The sequence below is a fragment of the Archocentrus centrarchus genome, chromosome 13 (genome assembly GCF_007364275.1).
Source record: "Archocentrus centrarchus isolate MPI-CPG fArcCen1 chromosome 13, fArcCen1, whole genome shotgun sequence".
Lineage (NCBI taxonomy): Eukaryota > Metazoa > Chordata > Actinopteri > Cichliformes > Cichlidae > Archocentrus > Archocentrus centrarchus.
In genome coordinates, this window is record NC_044358.1 from 15,275,040 (window position 1) to 15,287,557 (window position 12,518).

A 12,518-nucleotide genomic window follows, 5' to 3' on the forward strand; every position below is an offset into this window, starting at 1 on the left:
TTGGAGACGGTGGCACTGACAGCAGGTGAAGCTGGAGGTAGCAGAGTTGAAGATGCTAAGATTTAATTTAGGGATGACCAGACTGGACAGGATTAGATAGGGTTAGGGAGACTAAGTGCATCAGAGGGACAGCTCCAGGTGAGCAGTTTAGAAACAAAGTTAGAGAGGCGAGGTTGTACAGAGGAAGGATAGTGGATTCAGGAGACAGACACCCTCTCTATTTTTAAGATTAAACCTACCTTCTTGATAAGGCTGAGACTTACGGCTGGATCAGGTGACCCTGAACCCTCCCTTAGTTACGCTGCAATAGGCCATAGGCTGCTGGGGGGGGGTTCCCATGGTTTTCCTTCTCACTGTCACCAAGTGCTCGCTCATAGGGGACCATTCTGACTGTTGGGTTTTCGCTGTAATTACTGTAGGGTCTTAACCTTACAATATAAAGCAGCTTGAGGCAAGTGTTTGTTATGATTTGGCCCTATATAAATAGAATTGAATTGAATCGTATATATTGGACAAAGGATGCTGAAGATGGAGTTGCTGAAGAGAATGTAATGGATAAGGTGAGGTGGAAGCAGATGATCTGAAGGCCACGTGAAGTTTGAGGGTCAGTAGCGACTGACTGCAGACAGTTGGAGACCTCTGCGCACCATATACCTCAGCTTCTGCTCACCCCACTCTGTCGTTTTATGTGGCTGAGTTGCTGTCGTTCCCAATCACTTCCACTTTGTTATAATCCCACTAACAGCTGACTGTGGAACATTTAGCAGTGACTGGACTTGTTGCACAGGTATCATCCTATCACGGTACCACGCTGGAACTCACTGAGCTCCTGAGTGCAACCCATTCTTTCACTGATGTTTGTAGAAGCAGTCTGCATGCTGAGGTGCTGGTTTATACACCTGTGGAAGTGACTGGAACACCTGAATGAATACTTTTGGCAATATAAAGTAAGTGCTAACCACCTTCACGCCCAGTCAGATAAATATAGTAGATTAAAACACAGTAATTTCACCACTGTGTGCAATTTAATATTAAATGAGAACGTGTGGGTGAGAGATGACTGAGGGTGCTGCCAAAAAACATTATTTGGGTTCATATTTAAAGGACTTTAACACCAAACCTTCACTTCTTGCTTTATTCTATGTCAACATTTTAAGCCTACCATTACAGAGGAATAACAAAGTATTGTATTTTTGTGTATTCCAATTTAACTGTACCACAATACCATCACACTGTCATTGTTTCTCATATTGCTTCAAAAATCAAGACAGTTTGCATACATCAGAGTTAGTAGAGAGAAGGTTCCTTGTTTGATGTTTTTTTTTTCTTTTTTACAATTATCAACTGCAAAAACACACAATAAATTAATAAATTAACACACAAGCAATCTGCTTTACAGTAGTAGCAACAACAGTGGTTAAAAAAAAAAATCTTTACAAGTACAGTACGTCAACCCAGTGACAGTCTGACAGTAGATCGGAGCAGTGTTTTCAATCTCACCCAGTCAGGCTGCAATTTAACATACTACAACTTACAGTCTACCACAACACATGCACAACTCTGCTGCTTACAGCTGATCTCTCTAGATAATAAATTACATCCATTTCACTTTAAAAAAAAACAGATAGGGCCACAGGCTTTTCTTCAGTCTTTCCGCTCCTCCCTTGCTCTTTGTGAATCAGTTCATCTGGGAATTGCCAGTGCAACTTACACTGCCAGCCTTCCCATTTTATGAGTAGATCATAAAAATTAAATTTGGGAATTAAAAAAATTTTTTAAAAATAAAGAAAAAGAATAACACGTAACAAACTTAGTTTAATTTACTCTGATCCTGTCATTATGCATAACACTTGCTTACATTTATCAGTAAAAAATAATGATTAAAAAGAATATAAAAAAGCTGTAAAAATGGTAGAAAAACATTAAGAAGACTTAATGAAATAATCCATACCATCTAGCACTCCATGGCCACGCTATTTTTATTAAGGTCAAAAATGGATTCACCCATCTGTGGTTCCAGCCCACAATGAAATACTGGACTTGGGTTGAACTGGAAACCGATTCATTCAGTTGTCCTAACTGTAATTATTTACTTTAATAACATCGTGAAAATTTCTCCAAGGCAAAATGTTCAGTCTCAACTGAAATGAAAATATAAGGCAAATTAATCAGCAAAGGAAATTTAGTAAACATCATTTCTTAACTGTTTTATAGTGGCTACGATCCCCAGCAAATGTCCACTGTGGCAGGTTTCCTTTGCATTAAGAGCACAATGTTACTGTTAGTGTAGTGCACTTTACGTCTCATACAAGTGCATCAAATTTCTAACAGTCAGAAAGATGCACTGCAATATGTATATCTATTAATAATTTACATACAGGAACAAAAGTACTCCTCAGGGACAATGCTGTAGTGTGTGTGTGTGTGTGTGTGTGTGTGTGCGTGTGTGTGCGTGTGTGTGTGTGTGTCCAAAGCCAAAGACATAAATCAGTGAATGGGGAGTTTCCGGAAAACATAAATATGCTACTCTTTGTCTACTAGACTTTTATTAATGGTCTCTAGAGAGAGACTGAGTACTTGGAAACTACACCTCCTGCTTTATTTTTACTTTCATCAACACATTAATTTTCTTTTTTTTTTTCAGTGCACATTTACACTGAAAATGTATTCGAATATTAACTGAAGTGAAATGACCACGAAATCAAACATGTAATGAGGTTTCGTCATCCTGTCTGTCTTATCTTCTTCATTTTGTACATTTGGATGTAACGGACTTTGTTCCTGCATTGAAATAATTAGCCTGCCATCATGCCCGACAGCTTTTAAATATAGTTTGGGCTCATACATAATAGAAACCGAGGCAACAGTCATGTACGGTTATCATTAGGAGTTCTGACACAGGCCTTTGCATATTTGTATGGCTATATTTTTTCCCCTCTCCTCTTACCAGACATGCACCGCTAAGCTGAAATGATTGCCCGCAGTGAAAATAATCTCTTCACTGCTTCTGCAAGACTCAGCACAAATGATAGATTAAAGTGAAAAGAGGAAGTCAGCCTGCATGCCAAAATTGGAGTGCATCTTGGCATTCCTGAGACCAGCAAGCGTACTCTTACAGTATATTAATATGGTTATTGACCAGTTAGCCTCTGCTGCTCTTTTAAATGGCAGAAATCGAATAAATTACCAACTAGATGCAAACAAAATTAAATGCTGCAGAGGGGTGAATGGGATAAGTGTGATCAAACAATGTACTTATGAATAACAGATTGACAGTATGGATGGTATTTTTATATGCATTACTAATTATCTATACACTGATCTAACAGTCTGCATGAGGAGCTTTGGCAGGGAACTCCACCTGTATGGCCTGATATTCTGCATACTTGCAGTGCACTCGAGGAGTAATCATCACGAAGAACAGGCATAATTAGTTATGGCTTTTGGCCCAAATATTTCAGTCTTAAGCAAGCTCTTCCAGTATCCATGGGAATGATGGCTGGAGATGCTTGACCTAAAGTGCCCCTATTATGCTTTTTGAGTTTTTCCTCACCCCTCTAATCTGTTATTCAGCCCTTTGTACGTGTAAAAGGTCTGAAAAGTTGCAAAGGCCAAAGTCACGGCCAAATGAAGTTATTCTCTCAAAACAAAATCACTGCTGCTGTCTGAAATGCATTCTTTGTAGTCCAGGCTTTGCCCCGTGAGGCTACTTAGTTACATCACTGTGTAACACAGTGTCACGAAGCCCATGTAACGGCTAGTTTGACATGCTCTCTAACAAAGAATGAGGAGCTGCCTCAATTAAATTGAGATGCAGCCTTGCAATCTGCCTTCATTTCCTCAGTAAAGTCACTTCTGCTCTAAAATTCTTGGCTGAGAGGAAAACACACCAAATGCTCTGCTGCTGAGTCTTCGGGCACTCGCAGGATCTGAGGAAATGACCAAGTGCAGTACTTTCAGTTTTGGTGGCAATGTGCCGGCAATGATAGGGATATATCTTTAGTGTTAGCATTATGCTAATGTGGCTAACATCACCATCTGTTAGCTTCCCTCCTACAGAAGGAGCAGCTGCAACAGAATTATGTCAATGTGTGGTGTCTTTCTAACATGCATAAAGCTTTATGCTCGCAGTCTGCAGGTCTTAGAATTAGGGCTGCTACGACTGTTTTTAAAGCTAGCCCGAAAGCCAAGCCGGTATCCAGAGATGGTAGGCAGAGGTGGACGGTGGGTGTGTACATGTGTGAGTGGCACTCTGCTAGGATTTCTGTGTAAATAAATGATTTAATATAAAATAAGGATTTTTATTTATTGTTATTTATATTATTTAATGCAAAATATATCTACCCAACCAGTGGACAAAAAATTTAAACTCTTCAGAAGTTTCCTATGATTATGCATCTATAATCACGGATGCCTCGCTGTCATCACGCTTACTTTTTTGGGAGGTAGGTCTTAAACAGACAGGAGCTATAAAGGAACCTGTTAGTTAGAGGGCGGAAAAGACGTTTCACAGCAATGAAAAAATCATCTGTTCAGTTTTTTTTTTACCATTAAGGTATTTAACCTATTTTAGTTTATACCCCCCCAAAAAACAATGAACCTGCATAATAGGGACACTTTAAGGCTTGTTTTTATGGTATAGGTCAGTGTCAGGACTTGACCGCCTTGGCAGGTTCAGTAGACTGTCGCACATCAGTCCATTCCTGCATCGTGCTTTGCAGTGCTTGAGTCTTCTCCTTGTCGACTTGGACGTAATCCACCTTCTCATCAGATGTCACGGAGGATGTAGAGGGCTGTGGAAGAATAATAAAAAGGATTAATTATTATTTTATTATTTATTGTATGGTAGAAATTAGACAAAATACGCAACAATTTTAGTCTACAAAATCATCTGCTTACTTTTCTGTGTGGGTTGGGTGTCCCAGGCTGGAATTCCAGTGCTAGGTAGTCCACGTTGCCACACTTCCTAGGGGCTGGGCTGCTGGTACCACTCACGGCTGGGGAGGTAGACGCTGGGTTCTGCTAATATGACAGGAGGGGGATTTCACTCACACGGTACGCAGTGAGTTAGCAGTGCACACACAAACAAGTGGCTCATTAAAACAAAGGACACAGTGTACGCTCCCGATCTCCCCTTCGGCTACCAGGACCTACCATAGCCACATAATTCTCTTCGCTGTCTGCAGAGTCGGTGCTGGTGATACTTTGAGTAGAGATGGGTCTACAGTGCTGGGAGGACGTGCAGTTCATAGCAGGCCTGAAGAAAAATGAAGAAACAGTAAACTCGGTAACAGCTATACAGTACCATCTACTATAGTAGATAATAGTTTGTGTGTGTGAGATCCACCTCCAGTGACTGATATAAGACTCACATGGGTCGTGTCCAGGACATAGTGACTGGACTCTTAAATGGCAACTCATCAATGATCCCATTGTTCTTCAAATCAAGAGGTGTTGGCTTTGCTGGAGAAAAACAAAAATCACAGTCTTCAGCAAATAACAGCAGACCTCAGAGCTGATGTGAACCTCGCTTTTAGATCAGTGAGAAGCTTAATGTCAAAAACTCACATTTCCTGTCAGGTTTGAGGTCGCGATAGATGGGCGGTGGTGTAACATCACTGAGACGACTGGGCCTGTGGCACAAGGAGGCACTGCTCGCCTTCCGGGCAGGTAAAGTTGCAGAGAATCCTGGGAAATCAAAGTGATGTGGCCCCGGGCTCATAGGAATGTAGATATTCTTAGGACTGTCAGCCTGGCAGGCGCTGAGTGGCGAGGAGCCGGGATTCATGGGCACATAGTTGTCATCTGAATTGCCGCTGTCTGAGCGAGTTAGCGGGGTTTGTGTTCTCTGCCATCAAAAGAGACAGAGGCCACATGACTCTCAGTCTCTCTGGACTCGCAGGAATACTGTGACACTCACTTGGAATAAATATAGTAGCATTTCCTTTTCTATGTCGCCAGTTTATGATTGACTACTGACAGAATCTATCTGAGAAGGCAGTACAGTTAAAGGGAGAGGGACTCACCAGGTAGGAGCTGAAGCCATCATTGACTGACTCCACAGACTGGCCCGCGTGGTTGAAATGGATGAAGCGATGTTGATTGTTAGTTTCAAAGGAGGATCCTGTGGAGACGGGTGAAGGGAGTGATCAATATTTATCCCGGCCAGAAATATTGAAAGGAAAAATGCTGCTCGAGTGTAAAAGTATCATTTCATGCCTATATAAGTAAGATACTGTATAATAATCGCTGCAATAGAGATCAATTTATGTGTGGGGAAGAGCCTTTTAATCTTTAAAAACAGTGGTCACACGTCAGCTCTTGTCTCTGGCTTCATGATGGCTGAGGACTGGACTTGGCAAAGGAATAACCACAGCAAGCTAAGACGCTACGCTTTGTGTCTACGGAAGCTTTTTTAAAATTGCGTATCAGCCTGGAATGAAGCATTCTGGAGCCAGCTGTATGGCTTGAATTTCATTAGCATCTCAACAGAACAGAGTTTGCCAAACTGGGCCCTTTGTTTCTGCTTAGTTGCCAGCCTCAACTCAGTAAAGTGAAAGGTGGAAGACTAAGGGAGGGAAAGAAAGAGGAAGAGGGGAATGAAGCACAAAGTGTTCACTATTTGTCGCTGGACTCTTCAGACCAGTGTTCAAAAACAGAGAATAGGTGAAAATGTATTAGATGAGCAGTCATAGCACCAATAGTTGCCTGCGTACCTCTGTGCAGCCTGATGTTCTCGACAGCAGGGAGAGTATTTCTGCGTGGGATGACTGACACTGCAGACATTACCTCTTCATTCTGGCTCCCGACTGACTGAGGACTCCCCCACTGCCCCTCAGACCCCTGGCTAGGTTTAGGGGGCCTGGGAGGAGGATTATACGAGGATTCAGAGCTAGAGGGTGTCAAGGCATTGTGATTCTTATCGAATGTCCTGGGGATCTGATAGAAGGAGCCAGGTGTTGTAGGGAGGTCATAATTATCAGGAAAGCGCTCACTGCTGTGCATGGTGGCAAGGGCATTGCAAGGCGTTTTGAAAGTGTAGACCTCCTCATTCTCGAGATCAGGATCACCCAGAGCACTGTGAGCTGGTGCCTCAGAGCTGTAACCCCTCGGGAGGACGTAGCAGGCCTCCTGGGTCGAGTCATCGTGCACTAGCAACTGGTGTTTTCCCGACTTGGGAAGGCTGTAAAAGCCATGCAGATGCGCACCCTTGCTTCGTGTGGACTGGGAGAAACTGGCGCTTCTGCAGCATAGAGAGGAGATACACACATACACGCACAAACCTTTATTCCAGAATCTTTCTACCTCAAATGCTTCCTCACAGACACACAGACTATCTGAACAAAAATGAACCATTTCGTCTAAGGCAGCGTTTAGTTTTAGTGTAACTACCCAAATAGCCACTAGATGGTACCATGGCACTACAGAGGGAACGTCACCTCTATTCGTGCTAGCACACATTTAAAGAACAAGATACCTTTGCATCCAGTGCATGAACATTTCTGTAGCTAAAACACTTTTAGTGATTATTTAGAAGGCTGAGTGAACAACACGTGTATTGTATCAAACACTATAGGCAACATTTTCACCTCTAATGTCTGGGGGGGGGGTGTATTGAATTCAGTACTTCTAATCATTCTTTGAAAAGCTTCATTTTTATGTTTCCAGCATCAACAAAAGAGGGTTCCCCTGCTAAGGGGGGGGAGGGGTCATGCTATGACTTTCCCAGAGTTTTTCAGTCTTGCTAAGGCACCCTAGGGACATGCCTCATTTAGTCTGGCTCCTTTGAAGGGCTTGACCTTGAGAGAAAACCAAAGCAACGCTACAACTCAGACATTTCTATCTAGTTAGCCGAGCAATGTCCCGACTTTGCTGTGCAATGCAAAGATATCCTCAGTTAGTTGTTTCTGCATGTTTGCCGAGGAGGCTGTATGCAGATGTGCTCACTAAAATCTAGGCTTCTAATGGTTATATGAAATCTTTATTGTAATAGCAGATAATGCATTAATGCAACACCATTAATATTGACATAACATTTTGCTCTCTCTAATCTCATTTCTTTTTCATGTCAAATAACACACTTTGTTCCATCAGTTATTCTTCTCCTGTCTCCTGTGGAGTTCCATCATCAATCTATAATTTTGCTCATTGCTCTGTATTCCATCATTGTGGCTGTTTTGTGGGGGCTTTTTACCCAGATTAATTCTAGTCAGACCCATGCAGTTTCATTCTGACATGAATCATACCCTGTCACCAGATGCCTGTCTTAATTAGCAGAATCATGAAGCAGAAGCTAGTGAAATAAATATCTGCATAAAGCTGATGAGATGGATTGTGAGGTTTGATTTCCTGGGTTTTGCAGAGGTCCAATACAGCAGATTTATGTGCAAATCGTGTGGCTGAGAGGGCAGTTCTTCCCTGGGTGGGTTTAAACCTATAGGAGTGATGAATTGCTGCCTCAACCTCATTGATCATCTACTATGCTGGCTATCTGCTGAATGGCATCATTATTAGAGCTGACTTCTGATTCTTAAAAAACAGGCATGAAGGCGGTAGAAGGTGAGGCGAATGCTGATGCAAAATACAAGAGTGCATTTAATTCCTTTTGTTCCCCTGCTCAGCATATAGCTGACACATCATCTACCTCCCTGCAGATGGTTGCTCAACGTGTATTCACATCTCTTGACTTGTTAAAATTTTCTGTTTTACAACCACATTTCTAATAAAAAGCTCGAATACTATTAAATGTTACACAGACATATCAAATGTTGCACGCAGTGGTATTTTTTTATATCACTGACTGGCACTTTGCAGGAGCATTTCAAGTGAATAGTTTATCACTGCATCTGCAAATATATGTTAAAACCATGAAAAGAAAAAAAAATCAATACAACAATACAACCAACAGCATGGCTCTGGTTGCTAAAATAGCCTGCCTGCAGTCCAGACCTGTAACCCACTGAAAACATTTGGCACATTATGAAATGAAAAAATGAAACAAAGGGAGCTGAAATCTGTTGAGCAGCTGAATCCTGTATCAGCCAAGAATCTGAACATTTTCTGCTTTCAAAACTGAAGCGATCGGTCTCCTCAGCGCTCACAGATGGTTGTTAAAAGAAAAGATGATGCAATGCTCTGATAAATATGTCCACGTACCTATTTATTTAGACATGTTGCTGGCAATTAAAATTAAAATTCAGCAAATATTTAAAAATAAATTAAAACTGATCACTTTCAGCATTTGGCAATTTGTCTTTGTACTACTTTCAGTTAAACGCTGGGTTAAAGAAATTTGCAACTTATTGCATTCTGTGTTTGTCATTTTTCAAAACACTGATTAACATAATTAAACAAGCCTGGTTCATGGCAGTATTTTATTTAGAGGCACTTTGCATTAATGTGATAAAATACTTTTATTTTTAAAGTATTTGCTACACTGGATGAACAAAAACGTACATTTATCTGATTGATTAAACTTTTTTTTTTTTATAACTATAAGTGTTCATACTATGTTAAATTATATGTAAAATGTGACGCATACTGCTTTTTCCCATGTATGTTATTCTTTTCACTTTAATTTTAGTGAATTTTAGTGAACAATAAACACCTTTCTATTGTTTCTATTGTTCTCTTTCTGTTACTCCAACAAAAATATTTCTTAGATTGTCATTTTAGACTGCATTTAAAATATATACATCAGCTTTATGTTCAGTTATCTTTCCAAAATGTTTCATCATATGCACGTCAACACACACACACACACACACACACACACACACACACACACACACACACACACACACACACACACACACACACACACACCTTAATTCTCAACCCTTAAACATCAGTTGTAACCCTCAGAGGCTTCTAAGCTGAGGAAACGCTGTAAACCTGTATGTTGACCTGCATTAACGGAAAACAGGAAACCGACACAGGACGCCCGAAGGTCATGACCTTTACCGTGCACTTTCTGTCTTCCTGCTAATGCACTGGTGGAGGAGGAGGTAGTCCTGGGGTGCACTGTTGGACATGGAGTTATGGTGAGTGTGGCGTATAGGCACATCGAATGTGAAGAGCACTGGCTGGCTGGAGTGGACGGGGGCAGAGGACTTGCGTTCTCCGGTCAAAGGAGCCATTGAGCCGGTGACATCTGCTCCAACAGAACGAGGCGCATGCTGCAACCTGCCATCTGCAGAGAGGAGAAATTGGAATAACTGAGTATTTCACTTTCAATTTTCTGTAGAATGAATAATCCTCCCTTAGACATTTCACTTTGTGTTGTCAACATCTTCGAACCAAAAGGGGAAAGGGTTCTAGGTCGCCAGACTGAGTCTTGTAGTTAGCAGCTTTCAGTCTATACTCGAATCAATAGAGAACAGCGATTATTCTCTAGGGAGAACATAAAATTGTATCTTCCTGCTTTTTGGGATGCGAGCAGTTGAACAGCACATGATCCACGTTATCCTTTTTGACCAAGGTCAGTGTGCTTTTTTTTTTTAATTTTTATTGGGCAACCTACTGTTTTGCACAGTGGGACTGTGTGAACAACATGATCTCACAGTCTTATTGCTTCTGTGTGACAGCCATGATATTTTCCACTGAAAGACTATAAAGAAAATCTGAGATGGGGATGCTGGAAATAGACTGGGCAGACGGCCAAAATGAGGAGGTACACACTGAGCAGGAGGAGTAGTGAGTAGGCAGCCTACTGATGCATCGACCTATGGTGCAGTGTGCAACACTAGCTGACAGGAGAAAGGGGGGAAAAAAAATCTCAGCTACTGCTGACAGTAATCTCTCTCTTTCACTGTACAGTAAATGGAAAATTTTGCATAAGCATGTTTAGGTAAGAGCAGTAAGAGTCTTTGCAGCTTTTAATTACTGCCTGACAACAGTTTTGAACCAAAAGATATAAACAAGGATATAAACAAATGAGAAAAAAAAAGAAATCTTTCCTTTTATAGAAGCTGGAACAAGTGTAAAATAAGCTTTCCTGTCAGATAATTTACCTAAACACCACCATTCTTAAAAGTATCCCACTTTTCACTTTTTCGTGCAATTTTTCAATCCACTGTGACTCTCCTCAATCTTTATCAGGCCTTTACAAAGCAAGCTATGGGTCAAAATGCCCTTTAAGAAGAAGGCAGTGTTTTGTGAGTCATAATATGTGCTGAGAAATGGATACAAATGCGGTGTGTGAGCATGTGCGTATGCATGTTGGACAGTTGGAGGGTGGGGGTTTTCTGGAGTCCAGTTTGCCGAATGAGGTCACATCCATGCCCGAGGGGGAAAAGGGCTATGGTCTCCAAGCCAGTGGACACCAGTGAGATGCCCAGGCCCACAGCAACACAGGCGGGGACTCTCTCCAGTGATCCTCAATTACACCATTGTTCTGAGCAATTCCATTCTCCCTAGGCTGGTTAGGCATCATCTCCTTTCTCCACAAAAAGCTTTGTAAAAGCTTTCATCCAATGCGGTGAGTACTAGGCCCACGAATATGGGTAGATATATTGATTTGTTGTTGAAAAATAGCCCCCCACCCCACCCCACCCCACTCACTCACCCCCACCCAGAGTGGAGAGATGTACTGAAAAACACAAGCAGGCTTGATGACTTTGATGCTGTGGAGAAAACAAAACTTCAACTAAAGAGTAACATGTGATGGAGCACAAGATAATGTTTTTCTCTATGTTCTAAAAGATTTTTGATTAACTGCACACATCACTGTCAGAACAGCATGAACGATGACTGGTTCAGCGTGCTGATTGAACAGCCTACATGGATCACTGACACTAATGGACCTAATGATGTATGTTACCACTGAAAAGCAATTCCAGCAACACAGAACAAAGCCCCAAAACAGAAACAGAGGGAAGAGCAGAAAATAAGAACGCTGACATCTCCCCACAGATCTTCCCTACACCAGCTAATGGACTGGGTCGCTCGGTGTAAGGTGGGAAAGCGCTTATTTACCAAAGTGATGAGTAAAATAACAACACCACAGCTTACAAAGTAAAGCAATAAAACCAAAAGGGATGAGTAAAATTAAAATAAAGGCTGGTAGTGATTTTTTTTTGTTTGTTTCTAGTTTTGAGGCCGATTTCATTCCCCAAAGTTTCTTTTCACGATAATCAAACTGAAGCATCAACATCAAAGACGGTTTTAAAAGACAAAGAGTTCTTTCCATGCTCGAAACAAATATCAGACTATCAACAGCAATGCATTAAAAGACCCTTCTGCTCGGTGAATGACACATGGCTATGCTGGGTCAAAGAGCTCCTAAGTTCATGAGCAATTTTCTAATTATGTTCTATAATACATCACCTACTGTCTCATTGAGTCTGTGGCCATAATCTAATAGAAGCTGGCTGCTGCTCATAGGGCCAAAATTAGAACCATGCTGGATCACTCATGACAAGAAGGCCTTTGTAAAGTGCTCATTTCCTCCCAGTCCAGCTAGAATAAGAAAAAGATATATGATTATGGAATATATAAAAATAGAAAGTACCACTGAC

At 41.4% G+C, this 12,518-nt stretch overlaps 1 protein-coding gene across 1 annotated transcript in view; it reads right to left on the minus strand.

Annotated features, from left to right (window-relative positions):
* Nucleotides 1-1,131: 1,131 nt before the first annotated feature.
* Nucleotides 1,132-12,518, minus strand: part of gab2 (GRB2-associated binding protein 2) — a 35,973-nt gene continuing 24,586 nt past the window's right edge. Inside the window, exons 3-10 of the mRNA XM_030744642.1 lie at nt 9,964-10,192; nt 6,717-7,243; nt 6,027-6,124; nt 5,569-5,848; nt 5,373-5,463; nt 5,155-5,257; nt 4,900-5,022; nt 1,132-4,793 (exon numbers count right to left, since the gene is read on the minus strand). Coding sequence (XP_030600502.1) covers nt 4,650-4,793; nt 4,900-5,022; nt 5,155-5,257; nt 5,373-5,463; nt 5,569-5,848; nt 6,027-6,124; nt 6,717-7,243; nt 9,964-10,192 — 1,595 coding nt within the window. The 3' untranslated portion in view covers nt 1,132-4,649. The remainder of the gene's footprint in view (nt 4,794-4,899; nt 5,023-5,154; nt 5,258-5,372; nt 5,464-5,568; nt 5,849-6,026; nt 6,125-6,716; nt 7,244-9,963; nt 10,193-12,518) is intronic.